A 16,543-nucleotide genomic window follows, 5' to 3' on the forward strand; every position below is an offset into this window, starting at 1 on the left:
CCCTATCACCTAGCATCACCTTGACGCCTTTAAAATTATGGCTCTAATGTCCAGTGCTTCATCTCCCTCTATCTCATGCACACAATATATTTGGTGCATTAATAAAGACCATACGCCATAGCTATCTGATTTACAAGCATTTTCTCTACAATTTTGTGGAGTTGTCTAGAATAGTGTATAATTGCCTAAAATATATATAGAGATATATTGACCAATCAAGAGGTTTGTAGGATGGTTTGGGGATTGTAGAGAGGTCCAAGTTGGAAGATGCGAGAGTATTTCAGAAAGAGGTCTAGAAAGTTCCAAATCCACCAATTGTCTAACACATATAGACCGCATGTTGTAACAACCAATCACAATAAATAAGAGGAGCCTCCAATTCACAAGGCACCTCACAAGGGTTGTGCACTTTCCATATTGGTAAATTAGCAATTCACTTATGTACTCTCTCTTTCTCTCCTGAGTTCTCTTAATTTGGACCTTCAAAAAGGTCATAAATACATCAGGTTAGGGTATTGTAGAACTGCTACATGGCAAGATTCAAGGAAGCACTTAAGGGAATTGTAGGATGCCTGAACTAGAGCTAGCAAAAATCTGATGTGGAAAATTATCTCAAAGCAACACATGGAAAATAAACGCAACAATGTCAAACACCCTCAAGGTGATCGCCAAGGGCCATTTGATATGCTCCGAATCCTCTCCAGGCCAGTGAGGAGAGGATCCTTTACTGGTGAATTTAAATAAGTTGGCATGTATCATTGGACCAGCAAAGGATTCTCTCCTCACTGGCCAGTAGAGGATTAAGAGCCCATTTGATAACAGCTGACGTGGCTAAAGTGAATGACTTATTGATTTATCTTTTAGCTAATAAGCTATTCAAGAGGGTGCAAATTCCTCAATGGCTGAAGATGAAGTTGGATTGATTATCATATCTTGAATATTTAATTGTTGATTTATTTTATCCACTAAAGAACAAAGCAATGAGTCATTCAGTTTAGTTTTAGTACATTAGTCATTTCAGCCTTTTCAAAGGGTCCCCTGAGCCCGAGGTATGACCAAAGAATACCTCAAATGTGTTTACCAAGTAGGGACTTCTGGAGCAATCAATTGAAACTTATAAATGCAAAAGGCTGATTGTCAATACAAAAGAACATTGCAGTTGAATTTTTATAACCTCCCGATGTCATACGTAACAAAGCCTGTTAAATATACATATCCAACATATTCATACACCTCAATGCATCCAGTGTGAGCTGTGCAGAAAATTTCGAACCTTTCACCAGTAATCCTTGCAAGAGCACAGACCGTCTTTGAAATGATGGAACCGAATGCGATCTCTCACAATAATCTCCACATTGAAGGCTCTAGAAATCAATTTAGTCACCATGTGACAATCATTACAGACCCGTAGATTTTTAAAAATGCGAATTGGCACTCCTGGTCTTGATTTAAGTAGCCCAAAAGCTATGGCAAGCCTCTCACTGTGGAGGCGAAGTGAATGTTCTTTTCCATCTTGGAGTTCATCAACCATAGGTGCTTGTGATAAATCAGGCACATAGCCCAGCAACTCTAGCCTCTCTTCAATTACACTCAACACTCGGTAGATCTCTTTGGTATGGGAGTGTGATGTGTCTCCAGCTAGAAATTGATGAATCTGACCTTCTATCTCTATTGAACTGCAACCGGGCTCCTTTATTATACCCTTCTCACTCATTAATTTTCGAACCAAACCAACCTCATTCCAACGGTTTGCTGAAGCATAGACTCTGGACAAGAGCACATAAACTCCACTGCAGATACCACCTTCTGATTCAAGCAAACGATTGGCAACTTCTTCACTCAGCTCAACGCTGGCATTTTTCTTACAACAAGCGTCAAGAAGACTCCTCCAGATTACCACGTCAGGCTTCATGGGCATCTCTGACACAAGCTTCAGAGCTTCATCAATGAGCCCAGCACGAGCGAGGAGATCAACCATGCACCCATAGTGCTCTAATTGAGGTTCAATCTCATACTGACTAACCATCAAATTGAAGTATCTGCGGCCCTCACTCACTAGACCCCCATGATTACACGCACTCAGAGCGCCGACGAATGTAATCGAATTGGGCATAAGCCTACCCATCCTGCACATGGAAGCAAAGGATTCTAGAGCCGCCTCCACCCGCCCGTGCATGGCGAATCCTAAAATCATAGAATTCCAAGAAGTCACGTCTCGTGTGCGCATTCTCTCAAAGACTTGACGAGCCATGTCTAAACACCCACATTTGCAATACATATCCAATAGTGAATTATTCATTAAAACATCGTTAGCTACATCGTCACTGAAATTTTTTAACACATAAAAATGAGCCCACATCCCTAAAGACAAAGCCCCCAAGCCACCACAAGCGCATATGACACTCTGCATTGTATAGCCATCGGGTTGATACAAACTCTGCACCTCGGAAAATAGTTGCAAGGCAGTAACGAAGTCACCAAACTGAACATACCCATCTATTATAACATTCCACGAGACCAAACTTCTAGAATGCATTCTTTCGAACACCTTCCTAGCCAGATCCAAACATCCACAAGATGCATAGAAATGAATGAGACTGTTATTAACGTAGGTATCAGAGTCGAACCCAAGTTTCAAAATCTGAGCGTGTATCTGTTTGCCTTCGTATATAGCTACCAAGAACGCGCAGGCCTTGAGAACAAATGGGAAGGTATGTTTGTCCTGTGCAACACGTCCTTCCTCCAGCATTCTGCGATAGAGTAGGATGGACTGGTCCTTACGATCGACGCTCCACGCGTATGCCCTGATAAGTGTATTCCATATGAATGAATTGGGGCTCTCAATTTGATCGAAAAACCGAGATGCGTATTCAATATCAGAGAAGGCAGAGAAATGTAGAATTCGACTGTACAAGAAGAGTGTCTCTGGCTGACTGGCCGAAGTAGTCCGCAGTGTCTGAGCGTGGATCTGTTTGAGCTGTGAAATGCTCTTGCAATCTCTTACAAGGGTCAGGAGATGGTGGCATCGATTGCTGCTACTGTTGTTGACAGTGAGTAGATGAGAGGAAGGGTTTGCTGTCAGCGCCAGAACCATAACGAACAACGATATATGGTGGGCAAATGCCTGTGGACAGACAACGAGATAAGAAGAAGACGAAGAATGTACTCAACATTTTGCATATCCCTAAGTAAAGGCCTAAAACATTCGTTTTAGCTACAAGGTCCCTCTTTTTTATCGTTCAGTTAAAATTTAACATCATTCTTCGAGAAAAAAAGGTTTTCATTTGTTAATTCCCGGGCTGAGTTGATCAATCGGTTAATTGACCACGGTCCCTTGCTTGTATACCTTATAATAGGTTGCATGGTGAATTAAATTTTCAAAAAGCTAATCGATACCCTTAGCTCTGTTTGGAAGAAGTACAAATACAAATATATATTGTGTAAATATATATAAAATAATATAAAATACAAGGCTTTTCAATCTACAAGTTTGTGTTTATATTCCTTCCAAATTGAGCCTAATAATGGTCTCCCCCTCCCGCCTCTCTCTTTACCCAAATGTCACCAAATTAGATGGAAAGGGGGCGATTATTTCAGACAAAGATTCGACCTTCAAAAGAAAAGGGAATCGAAAAGCCTCTGGTGAAATCATGCGCTTATATTTTCGACATTCAAGTCAATAATGGGGCTGTTTGGTAAGTCTTTTTGGGAATATCTTCTAGTAATTTTTGACAGTCAAAAGACACATTGAGCTTTTGCATAAAGATCAGAGCAGTTCGAAACTAGTTTGGCTATCATGCATCTTTTCGTGTCTTTCCACGCGAGAATAAAGCGAGAAAAACGCGAAAAGCTCTATTTAGAGCTTTCCAAAATCAGTCCAAAATTGACTTCTCACATCTTTTTGGTGCATCGGCTTTCGACGATTATATATATTACAAACCAAATAGAAAAAGACTATGGTGTGGTCTGTCCGGCTTGTAAACAGCCAAAAAACTGCACAAAAAGACACACCAAACAGGTCTAAGATGGGGTACGAGCTGTCCAATGTGATTTAAAGGCAAAAATGTGTCTTAATCCCTTTGGGTTTCAAAGATTAGTCAATTACCTTTATGGGACACTTGTTCGAGAACAGTGACACTTCTCAATACATGTGGGAAGAGCCTAGGTTACGGGAGATGTGCCCAATACTTGGAAGGATGTGCGTGTGAGATTGGAGTGAGGCGCCTTTTGTGAGTAGCAGATTCGTCCATGTGTCAGGATTCCATTGATGTCTAGTTCGACCCGCATCAATAACGTTAGAACTGTACTTACTCAAAAGGGTAGAAAAACCACCAATCTACTTGGGTCTTCCCTCTTCAGTAGACAAGACCAAATGCAACACCTTCAATTACCTGGTTGAAAGGGTTGAGAAAAAAACAAGTGGTTGGGCTACCATCCCCTTTTACAGCATGTCCTGTCTTCTCTTTTCCATCAAAACCTATGAAAGCCCTCAAATGGGCCCATAGAGTTTTCTGGTGGGGATCTTCAAAAAAAGAATGAAAGAAAAAAAACCTTTAGATTAATTATAACCAATTTAACAAGAACGAGCCAAGTGGAGGGTTAGGATTCAAAGATTCAACAGTGTTTAATAGAGCTCTTCTTTCTAAACTTGCTTGGAGGTTAGTTGTGGATTCTACAAATTTGTTGGCAAAGTAATAAGAGCAAAATACGTAAGAAATACTTGTTTTCTTTCATCAAACCTAAGCTCTCATGGCTCTTGGGGATGGAAAAGTCTTTTAGCTGGTAGAGTTGTTCTCCTTGAAGGAATCTGTTGTGGAGTTGGAAATGGTGAAAAGTTAGATATTTGGAACTCCCCTTGGATTTCAAGGTTGAGTAGATACAAAATCTATGGCCCTAAACCAAACAATGCAAAGTTGTTCAAAGTTTGTGACTTAATAGATCCAAACTAGGTGGTTGATTAATAAGTTAATAGAGGAAAATTTCATGCCACCAATTACAAAGCAAATTCTAAGTATTAGGTTGCTTCTCATGGATGGGAGGATAAACTCTTTTGGAACCCACAGCCACAACGTAAATTTACTGCTAAAACAACCTACTTTCTAGCCAAAAAGGTTATACATGATTTGGAAGGCTCAAGTAGTAATCTATATAAGTATATTAAGTTGAAATGTATACCAAGGGCAGTATGAGGATGCAAGAAATGGAATTTAATATTAACTTTTTGCCTTTTTTTTAGAAATTAAAAGAATGTCACATAAAGACAAACCCCCTTATGTGGTTCACTTATAATTGCCCCTATATTATTCGAAAATTATATGACCATCACATATAAGACAAACCTTCCAACTTGTAATTGCCTCTATAATATTCGAAAATTACAAAACTACGACATATAAGACAAATATTCCAATTTAATTGACTCTAAGGCATTAAAAAATTATAGGAACACCACATATAAGACAAATTTACTCTTTTTACAGCAATGCCTCTATAATATTCAAAAATTATAGCAATGTCATATATAATTATTTACAATTATGCCATCCTACAAAATAAAATGGCACCCATCTTCTCTCTCACTTAATTCTCTTTCTCCTCTTATTCTTCATATCAACTTTTATTTATTCATTTATTTTTTTTATTATTATCTATGCATTTGTTTATTTAATAAAATTAAATAAATTATTTATAAATCAATAAAATAAAAGAGATTTGACATTGAGAGAAAGATTTTAATAGACATGTATTTATTTATTTTACTAAATTATTTATTTTTTTATTATTATCTAATCATTTATTTATTTAATCAAATTAAATAAATTATTTATAAATCAATAAAATAAATTAGATTTTGACCTTGAAAGAAAGATTTTAATAGATATTTATTTTTTTATTTTTTTATTATTATCTAAGCATTTATTTAGTTAATAAAAGTAAATAAATTATTTATAAATCAGTAAAATAAAGGAGATTTGACATTGAGATAAATATTTTAATAGACATTTATTCATTTATTTTGAAATAATTTACTAACAAATTATTCTCTCCGCTTGAGCCCAATATTTAGGTAGGGTTGTTAATAGGTCGGGTCCAACCCAATGGACCTGAATTGATTGGGCTGGTTCTAGTTCTGGGAACTGAAACCAATGGGTCTATTCCAACTCGGGTCCCAATTACTATTGATTTGGGACCCAATATATAATGTATAATATATTAAATAAATAAATTATATATATACTATACATATAGTATATATAGAATATTTAATATATATTATGGAAAAGTACGGACAAGCCCAATGCAGATTTCTGAATTCCACTACATATCTATAAACATTCAAAATGTCAAATACCCCCACTCTATGCACCAATGCCAGCTTGTGAATTGGAGTCAATTCCAAACTAGCACCTACCCCAATTGTACTTGGGCCTAAAAATTCTGACCCTGGGCTGAACTGTCATTCTCCCTATATATTATACATAAATATTTATTTTTTATTTATTATAATCGGGTCTGTCAAGTTAGACTTGATTGTCTCGAGAACCAATCGGTTTGGTTCCGATCCAAATATTATAGACCCTATCGGGTTCAGGTCTAGATCTGGATCCTCAACATTTCATGTTGGGTCGATTCTAGTTCCAACCGGTTCCGACCTAGACCCAACCTGTTAACAGTTCTATATTTGGAGCTATCAATAGGTAGGTTTGAGCCTAATATTTATGAGGGGGGCCAAAATGTAAGTGGAATAGGGGGCCATGGCTTCCTTGGGTCCCCTTGGCTCCACCCCTAGGGTTGGGAGACCTATTCACAGTTCACGTCAGGATGTGACCTTTGCCTTTATATCAATCAAACATATTCAAGTCCAAGTTTGAATATGACGAGACCATCAGGCCTAGATCTTGAGCCCAAGCCCGACCCCCATATAAAGCCCAAAGCTCGACCAAGAAATTGAGAAAAAAGATTTGTATTATTTATTTAACAACAAAATTGATTTATTTATATCAAATTGACTTCAAAAGTGAAAATTTTAATTATTTGTTTATTGTTTTATTTTATTAAATTAAATATATTATTATCCATAATTTTTATCTATTTAATTGAACATGCACCCAATATTTAGGGTTGCCAACAGGTCGGGTTTGGTTCTAGATAACTTGGATAAGTCATGTCCTAATAATAAATAAATACTTACTTATTTATTTTATTACAATAAATAATTGATTTATTTATTTTACAAAATTAAGTAAATTATTATCCATTGATTTTTATTTATTTAATTTACTAAATTATTCAATTAGTTAATAATTTATTGTACTAACAAATTATTTCTCTTTCTCCCCGAGCCTAAAAATTTAGGGCTATCAATAGGTTAGGTCTATGTTGGGTAGGGACGAATAGGAATTTATGAGGGGGGGCTAAAATCTAAGTGGATTGGGGGGGGGGGTAATTTAGGGCTATTAATAAGTTAGGTTTGGGTTGGGTAAGAGAAGAGCTAGGAATTTTTTATGAGGGGTGCCAAAATCTAAGTGGATTGAAGGGTAGGGGGAATAAATATGGATGGTCATTGGGGTGGGGAGTGGGGGAGTGGGATAATATACATGAAGAGTGGGGATTTGTTGGGCCATAGGGGGGACATGGCTCCTTGGGGTCCCCATGTCTCTGCCCCAGGGTTGGGATTAAACCTATTCATAGGCCACACTAGGCTTTGCCTTTATACCAACGGAACATATTCAGGCCCAAATCTGAGCATGACCAGACCATCGGGCCTAGATCTTAAGCCCAAGCTCGATCCCCATATAAAGCCCAAAGCCCAGCCAGGAAATTGAGAAAAAAAGATTTGTATTCTTTATTTAACAACAAAATTGATTTATTTATATTAATTAAATTGACTTTAAAACTGAAATTTTTATTTATTTATTGTTTTATTTTATTAAATTAAATATATTATTATCCATAAAATTTCTACTTATTTTAAGTAAGTTTTATTTCTAAAAAATATTTATTAAAAATTTTACTTTTTGCAAATTCATTTTTTCCTATACAATAAATTAGCTTTTACAACGCAGCCCCTCCGTTAATATGGATAAAGACAAAAAGCTTTGGAGTACAATTTGGTCTATTCCTGTACAACCCAAGATCAGAACACACCTATGGAAATGTTATATTGATGTTGTTCCTGTTAAAACCAGACTAAAGGAAAGACATATTCTTAATAATGCTACATGTGATTTGTGTGAATTGCATGATGAAACTTTAGCTCACTCCTTATTGTTCCACGACTTTGTACGTGCAGTTTGGTTTAGTAGTGGTCAAGGTGCAAGATTGTCCACTATTAACATGAATATGTCCTTTTAACTGCTGGTTTAAAAATTGGGTTGACCAATGCAATAACCACATGTCTGTGAAAGCTGATTTGCAAATGTTCCCTGCTCTCCTTTTATGGAATATTGATTAGCCAGAAAGGCAGAAACAATTAGTGTTTCAATGCTGAAAAATCTGATCTAACTAAACTCTTATACATGGTCTGCAGGATCTTGGGAGGAACAGAAGAGGAATCTGAGGGTGGAGTAGCTATGGTCAGCTATGGTCCTTTGCAAGCCTCTTCCCTAGCTCACTCAGAGGCTTTAGCCATTAATCTTGCAAAGAGTCAAGGTTTCTCTCAAGTAGCTAGAGATTGAAAGTGACCGAAAACAGGTGATCCTCTCCATTTTGAAGAAGGGTGTTGACTGTCCTAAGGATTGTAAGTTCAGTTTAAAGGACATCTTGCTTCTTAGCTAAAGGTTTGGATGCTTCCTTTACCCGGGTCAGTAGGGAAGCAAAGAAAGTTGTCCACAGAGTGGCGCATCATGCAAGGCCTTTTTGAGCCGAGTCCAGATTACTCACCCACAGTTAGGGGTGGTCACAAATCGAGCTCATTACGAGTTATTCGAGCTCAGTTCGTGAAAATCTCGGTTTGATTCAGTTTCAATCGAGCTTCGAATCAAGTTTAAGTCCAATTTATTGGCTCGATTAATAAATAAGTTGAGCTCGAATATATATATATATATATAGATATATATAGATATATTATAATTCTTAATTTTTAAAATATTAAATAAAAATATTTTTTATATATAATTTTTTATTTTTATAAAATGTTTTTTTTTCAAATCGAACTCGAGCCGAGCCGAGCTCGAGTTCAAGGTTCTAGCTCAAACTGAGCTTGATTGTACTACCTTGGCAAGCCAAGCTCGAGCTTCATACTATTTAGCTCAGCTCGGCTCGAATCCACCCCTACCCACGCCTACCCACATAATATCACAGCCACACATGAGAAACACCTTATCTTCTTACATGTTAAGGCTCAGTTTGGAAAAAAAGTATAAATGCAAATATATAGAATGCAAAACCTTATATTTTGTAATATTTTGTATGTATTTACACTATATATTTGCTTCAAACTAAGCCTAATATGCATGGGGAAATGTTCCCAAATCCCAATGTACGAAGGTATAATATTTATTTTTGTGGGTAGGCATGGATAGAGTTCTTGTGAATAGAAGATCTGTAGTCTTTAATTTTGAGTTAGGGTCTTCCATTAATAGTAATGCTCCAGCGTGGTTGTCCGAGTTCGTGGCAGTACAGAACTCTGTTCTCACCTGGTCCAGTTCTGTTGTTGCATTGTCTTTTGGTGCTGTTGTGTTTTTGTTTTTCTATGTTCTAATGGGGGCTGTATTTTCTTGTTTTGTTTAATTGATTAACACTTAAGACTGCATTTGGAAAAAATGCAAATGGAGTGTAAATCCCAATTTAGGGTAAATTGGCATTCTGGTTCACTTTTGCCTGTCTTTAGTAGTATTATATTTTTGCATTGACAAATGACAGATCAATGCATATTTATATTGATAATAAGATATAAAAATACATCAATAAAAAATAAGTAAATTTGCATTCAAGTGGGCTTTTAATAAAAACAAAACAAAAAAAAACAAAAAACTTAAAAAATATATGCTTTATTGAAATTCATATTTGCATCCATTATAGCTAAAAGCCTATTTGATAAAAAAATAAATTTATCAATGCAAAACTAACATAACTTTACAATTTATATGAACTCTTTTATACTCTACATATTTACATCTTTTCCAAACACAATTTCAATAAGTTAAAACGAACGGGGCCTTATAAAATATACATGTGAGAGCCTTCACAAATCACAATATACATTTTCTAATATTTCTCTTGCTTTCTCACCTGCAACATAGTAGGAAAGGTTGGTAAGAGTGGAAGGGTTGGAGATGCCAAGCGTCAACCCCTCTCCAACTGGGTCCACTTGAAAATGAAACCCTGAATTCCGGGTGATTAAGTCACTTTAAAAAAGGTTATTAATACTAAAAAGGAGTTGATAATTCAATCTGGCTTCCAGGTCCAAAGTAACAACAGAAGAGACTTTTGGCCACTTGACGTCTTTATTTGTTTAATGATCTCTTGGGCGCTTGAGGGGACGATGCAACGGTTGTTGCAGTTGCAAGCAGACCAACTCGCCGCAGTCATCATCATCTCGTTCTCGTGTTCATCGCCAACATTAAGAACAAATAAATAGGTTTTTGAGAGGCTCGCTGCTCGCCATGGGCCCATGGCATAGAGTTGTGCTGCATGGGGAGGAGGGTTTCATCATTACTGCCTAGCTAGCTGCCCTCACATGGACACGGGCACGGGCATGGATCATGGAGGGTTAATTGATCGATATCCTAATGCTTGTATTTTATTTATCGGTAGAATTAAGAAATGCAATAATTATAATCGTTTATAATGATGAAATTCTATATGAACTAACAGTGAAATAATGTCTAATTCTTTGCGGAAGTTTTAAAAAATAAATTTTATAAATGATTAACATACACATAAACCAAGATTAATTTTTTTCAATTTTGATTTATATTAAAAGCAAAAAAGAGAAAATACTAAAATAACACCTATTTAACACTCTCAATAAACGTTTATTGAATAAACATAAACAAAATCAAACATCCTGGAATATTTCCTCTGAATTATATATATGCCATAAGATATTCTAGATGTGTAGTTGGATGCCATGTATTATACAGTACACAGATTTTGCTTGTATGATATCTGGGCTTCCTTAAATGCCCTTATGATTCCAGAAGTCAACGGGTTGGGCTGAGAAATTCCTATTTAAACCCAACCCGGGTAAATAAATATAGGTATCATTTCCGTTTTATCTAAAATCGTTTTTTGGTCAAAAATCATTGATTTAGTCAATAAATTATTAATTCGGACAATTGAATCATTAATCTATCATTCAAATAATGGTTTTTAGCCATTTTTTTATTTTTTATTTTTTTGTTATTTTATTTTCCTATCAGAATAAACCATTTATTTGGACTGGACAGTCTGATCATTCAATCTAAAAACGATTTTCTATCCAATTCAGTTTTAAAAACCTTGGTATCAAATATCAACCCTACCCTGCCCCATCTTACATATAATACACATATAACTGAACCAAGCCACTTCTCACCCCTCTCCCTAAATATGATATAACCAATCACTAGGATTATGGAAAAATAATCTTTCCGATACTCGAAAGGCATTGACCAATCACCAACCTTGTGAATTGTGATGAAAATCCACTTACCACTTTTATGATGTCGATATCATGTCAGCATTCTAATCAAACCCATATATGTATACTTTAAAAAATTATTATTTTCTTTATTTTATTAATAACAAGAGTGGAATGGAGTAAATCCAAATCCAATGTGAAATCTGAAATTTCGGACTCAGGTGAGATACTGAATTAACTTTCAATAATCGGACCAGATTTGGGTGTAGCTCTAACTGATCCATATCTGATTACCTGACCCTGATTACAACCCTGACTGGGTTTGGGATAAGCAATCCGTTGACCAAGTGACATGTCAAACGGTTGGACTGTTGGGATCAATGACCGATTAAAAAAAACACTGTTATACATTATTGGGTGGTTTAGGTGACAGGGAAGTTGGATGTCCAAAATTTAGACCATGTATTTATTATATTTATATAATAATAAAGAGCAAGAACAGTAGAACACAAAGCAAATATATAACTAGTTACTTGTTAGGTTATTTTGAGTCATGATTAATGCAAAACCTATCAACTATTAAGGCTGCGTTTGGAAACAATGCAAATAGAGTGTAAATCTTGATTCAGGGTAAATTTACATTATGGTTTATTTTTGCCTGTATTTGGCAACATTACATTTTTATATTGATAAATAATAAACTAATGCATATTTACATTGATAATAAGATATAAAAGTACATCAATAAAAAAGAAGTAAATTTGTATTTAAGTGGGCTTTTGATAAAAAAAAAGTATATGGAATTCGTGTTTGTATCCATTATAGCTAAAAAGTTGTTTGGTAATAAAGTAAATTTGTCAATACAAAACTAACCCAACTTTACAATTTATATGAACCGTTTTACACTCTATATATTTGCATTCACACATATTTGCATCATTTCCAAATGCAGCTTAAACATTAAATAATGGAGATGGAGAGAAGGAAAACTGGTGTAGACTTTAAAAAAAGTGTGCTCTTTTTTTTATGTCTTTGTATTTCCCAATCCAGCCCTCTCTCAGCCAAAAAAATCCAACTATTGAGCTTGATCTACAGTTGTGTACTTAGGAATGCCAATACACTTCAAAATTCCGACACTCCTTAGACTAAGATTGGGAAGAATGCAAATACAAATATATACAATATAAATATAAGGTCTAAAAATACCGTATACAAAGTTTTGCACTAAATGTATTTGTTTATGCATTCTTCCCAAACTGAGCCTTAAGGATCCGATCCAATTATCTTTTTATATTTAGATAATATGTTGATAAATGGATCTTTTTCAACATGATGTCATTGATTATACAATAGAAATATCAAAAAATAAAAAAGGATAAAATGTAACAAACTTACAAACATATAGTAGGTTGCAAAAGATTTTAAGAAACATAAGATATATAGTTTTATATATTTATTATATTAAACAAATACGAGTGAAAAAAAAAAGTCATTGTTAATTATCAATGGAGCAATGGAAAAAAAAATACAGCAAAAATGTAAAGAAAAGGACTTGGTTGGTTATTGGGTTTTTGGGATTTGGATGAATGATTCTTTCAGATACAAAGATATTTTATAGTTAAAAAAAGGGGTTTAATATCTAACATATGACCATGTCATGTGGAAGGTATAATTGCCTGAATGGTTGGGCCCGTGGATTGTTGATTCAAATCATATTACAAAAAACGAAAAAAAAAGGGTCAAGGCCTCAAGGGCCAAAGAGATTAGGGGACCATTTGGTTCGTTTTTTTTTAGAAGATATTATTGTAATTCTAACAGTCAAAAGACGTATTGAGCTTTTGACATAAGATCTGGGCAGCCCGAAGACAGTTTGACAGACGTGCATCTTTCCATGTGTCTGCCCGTGTCTTTCCGTGCAAAATTAAAACGTGAAAGACGCATGAAGCTTCATTTGAAGCTTCCCGAAATGGGCTTCTCGTGTCTTTTTGGCGCACTGTCTTTTTAGCAGCTAGATTTTCTGCAAGTCAAAACGGAAATATACCAAAAATCGGTATTCCCGACTTATAAATAGCCAAAAGACTGTGCGGAAAGATGCGCCAAACGGGCCTTAAATCTTTTAGGCCCTAGCACATTAAAACATTCAATAAATATTTTCATAGTTGTATTAGAAAATTGAGTTGAATTAGGAATCGGAAAATTTACTAAGGGCACATTTAGTTGGCAGTCAGAATTGGAATTGAAATCCATTGGAGTCAGAATTGGAATGATCTATTTCTCCCATATGCTTGATTTGGAAGAATCAAAATTAGAATTAGAATCAGAATCAACCATTATAAATTCTCATTCTCAAAAAAGGGGAACGGTATAATTATTCTCTCAAATTAGAAAATGGCATTCCATCAGAAATGGAAATAAAATTTCTATTGCATCCAACCAAATAGTTGAAATTATAATTGATTAATCCAATTTTAGATCCCTATTCATATGAACCAAACATAACACTAACTCTCTAAAGGCTAAAACGAACCCAAATTCCCAATAGGTTGTGGATTGACAACGGAATTGGACCAACAAACAGTTGAAAAACTTTATGTTTTTATCCGGATTAGCTTGCGTCTGTTTAATAATGCAAATTTGCCCTCATATGATTTGATTAAAATCCGAGCTTAATGAAATAAATATAGTTTTTCCATATAGCTAATTTCATTGCTCTTCTAAATATACCGACATCATCTATATAGGGGCTACTTATTAATAACATCTAAAGTAGTCCAACTGAAAATTTTATTGCTTTGTATTTTAGTGAATAAGTTTTTAAGTAGTTGCGAGCTCTTTAATTGTTGAATCTGAAATTGTGTAGATTATTATATTCTTTAATTTTTACTATTTAATTATTCTATCAACTAAACAGACAAAGCAATAATATTCAGCAAAAATAATATAAAGCAATAAATCTTTCAGTTTCAGCAACTTCAGCCCATAGTGGCAACGGAACGGGGAACCACTCCCCATCCCTGTCTCCGCTATCTCCGCTAGTGGCCTTGTGGGAATGATGTTATCCCCATCCTCGGGGATCTCTACTTCTCATGATTTTTTTATAATATCAGTTATTTTGTTTTTATTTTATTTAAAAATTAAAAATAAAATAGTTAAAAAATTTACATTCTTATTAAAAATTTTTAAATATGTCCAAACATATTCAATCATATTTTTAAAAATATTAATATATATATATTTATATATATGGAATGACCCCAGGACGGGGAGTGCTCTCCCCATCCCCGCCCTCCTTTCTTACTAACGGAGATGAAAATTTCCCCATTCCCGCCCCATTCCAGATAGGTCCCTGTGGGGAACAAAAAATGGGGAAATTGCCATCCCTACTTCAGCCGCTATTAAACAACACCTAACATTGTGTTTGGTAATTGGTAAAATGGCCAACCTGTTGTTATTAGGGGTGCAAGTCAGGCGGGTTGGGCCGGGTTTATGGTCAACCCATGCCTAGCCCTAAAATTTGGGCTTAAGGCCAAAGCCCAGCTCGAGCCCGATTTTCCCAACTTGAGCCCAGTCTGCCCTGTAATTTGATGCACTCAAGTTGGGCTTGGGCCCGGGCCGGGCTCGGGTTGGGGTTGGTCAATAAACCCACTTTAAAATTTTGTATACATACATACATATGCAAACATATACATATATTTATGTATGTATGTAAATATGTATGCAACATTTATATATAAATGTATATAATTGGGCCGGGCTCGGACCAGGTTCGGGCTACCTAAGGGCTAAGCTCGAGTCCAGCCCAAAAAATAAAAAAAGCCCGACCAAGTTGGGTTGGACTGGCTCAGACTCGGCCTGCGCCCGCCCAAGTTGCACCCCTAGCTGTTATTGTAATGGGTAGGAATCTACTACCAACAAAAAAATGCTCCACACTGTAACAACAGGCCACTTCAACGCACATCTGAGCTTACTGCTTAAAAGTTGCTAACCATTAAATTATTTTAATTTTAAATATGGATTGTCTCTTTCGTATAAAAAGAAATAGGGATTGCTCTTTAACGTGACTAGCAATAATGCTTGCAGTAATTCCATTGGAAATTATTGACAGGGTCCAGGTCTATCAATAATTTCTGAAAGATGGTTAGCTAATTGATTAGGGCGCCCCTATTACTTTGACCACTCTTCACTTATGACCTTGGCAACCCCTGCCAAACGATTTCTCTACTGAGTACAACGTGGGTAGTTTTGTCTTTTTGTCACTAGTGCTGCCACGGTGGCAAACATTGGTGAAGTGGTTGCATCATTTTCTGACTTTTAATGAGCCTGCTCCTTTATCACGTCGTCCACTGCCCACCTCATCATCACCTACTTCTTCTTCTCTCTGCGGTTAGACTAGACCAAGTCTCACAATTCCCCAGCCCAACACCAGATAGACACGCACAAGCACGCGAAGAAGGCTGGCTAATTCAGACATCCTTGTCAAACGTTGAAAACGAGAGAAAGTTCAGACGTATAATCATTCTTGACCCGACCCTGTATATATTGTGGATCAGTTGGACAGAATTAAGCCGGAGCGGATAGGGACCCTGGATCCCCCCCCGGAAAGCTGCTATCCACGTTCGACGCCTCGATGCTGGAGTAGCTTATCCACAATCGGTTGGATTCAATCCGACCCGAACATAAAATTGTCTCGGGACCATTTGATCCATATTCACAATCCAATTAAATTGACCCGAGAAATACTGTACCTTACCCATCCATATTTTTTCTAGGAAAACCATCCATAAAATAATGACGCGATGATTAGATAAGCGACATCAATTAAACCAGCAATTCATTGTTCTCCGAACTAATTATCATTTAGGTCAGTTTAGTAAACTTAACAATTCCACATATTGTAATTAGAAATGATTTATTATTTATTATGCGTCTGAACTGTGTGATAAGCCCATAGAGTTTAAAGAGACATTACATAAACTA

At 35.8% G+C, this 16,543-nt stretch overlaps 1 protein-coding gene across 2 annotated transcripts; it reads right to left on the reverse strand.

Annotated features, from left to right (window-relative positions):
• Nucleotides 1-1,134: 1,134 nt before the first annotated feature.
• Nucleotides 1,135-3,275, reverse strand: CRR28 (Tetratricopeptide repeat (TPR)-like superfamily protein). Of its 2 annotated transcripts, XM_010257785.3 has the most exons (2): nt 2,913-3,275; nt 1,135-2,804 (listed from the first exon to the last, which is right to left on the reverse strand). In XM_010257785.3, the coding sequence occupies exons 1-2, from the start codon at nt 3,092-3,094 to the stop codon at nt 1,277-1,279; spliced, it is 1,710 nt and encodes a 569-aa protein (XP_010256087.1). In that variant the 5' UTR covers nt 3,095-3,275; the 3' UTR covers nt 1,135-1,276. The 2 variants fall into 2 exon arrangements, with proteins under 2 accessions (XP_010256087.1, XP_010256079.1); XM_010257777.2 differs by having other exon boundaries at nt 1,135-3,273.
• Nucleotides 3,276-16,543: the final 13,268 nt, after the last annotated feature.

This window comes from Nelumbo nucifera, chromosome 3 (assembly GCF_055504915.1).
Source record: "Nelumbo nucifera cultivar China Antique chromosome 3, China Antique-T2T, whole genome shotgun sequence".
NCBI classification, from domain to species: domain Eukaryota; kingdom Viridiplantae; phylum Streptophyta; class Magnoliopsida; order Proteales; family Nelumbonaceae; genus Nelumbo; species Nelumbo nucifera.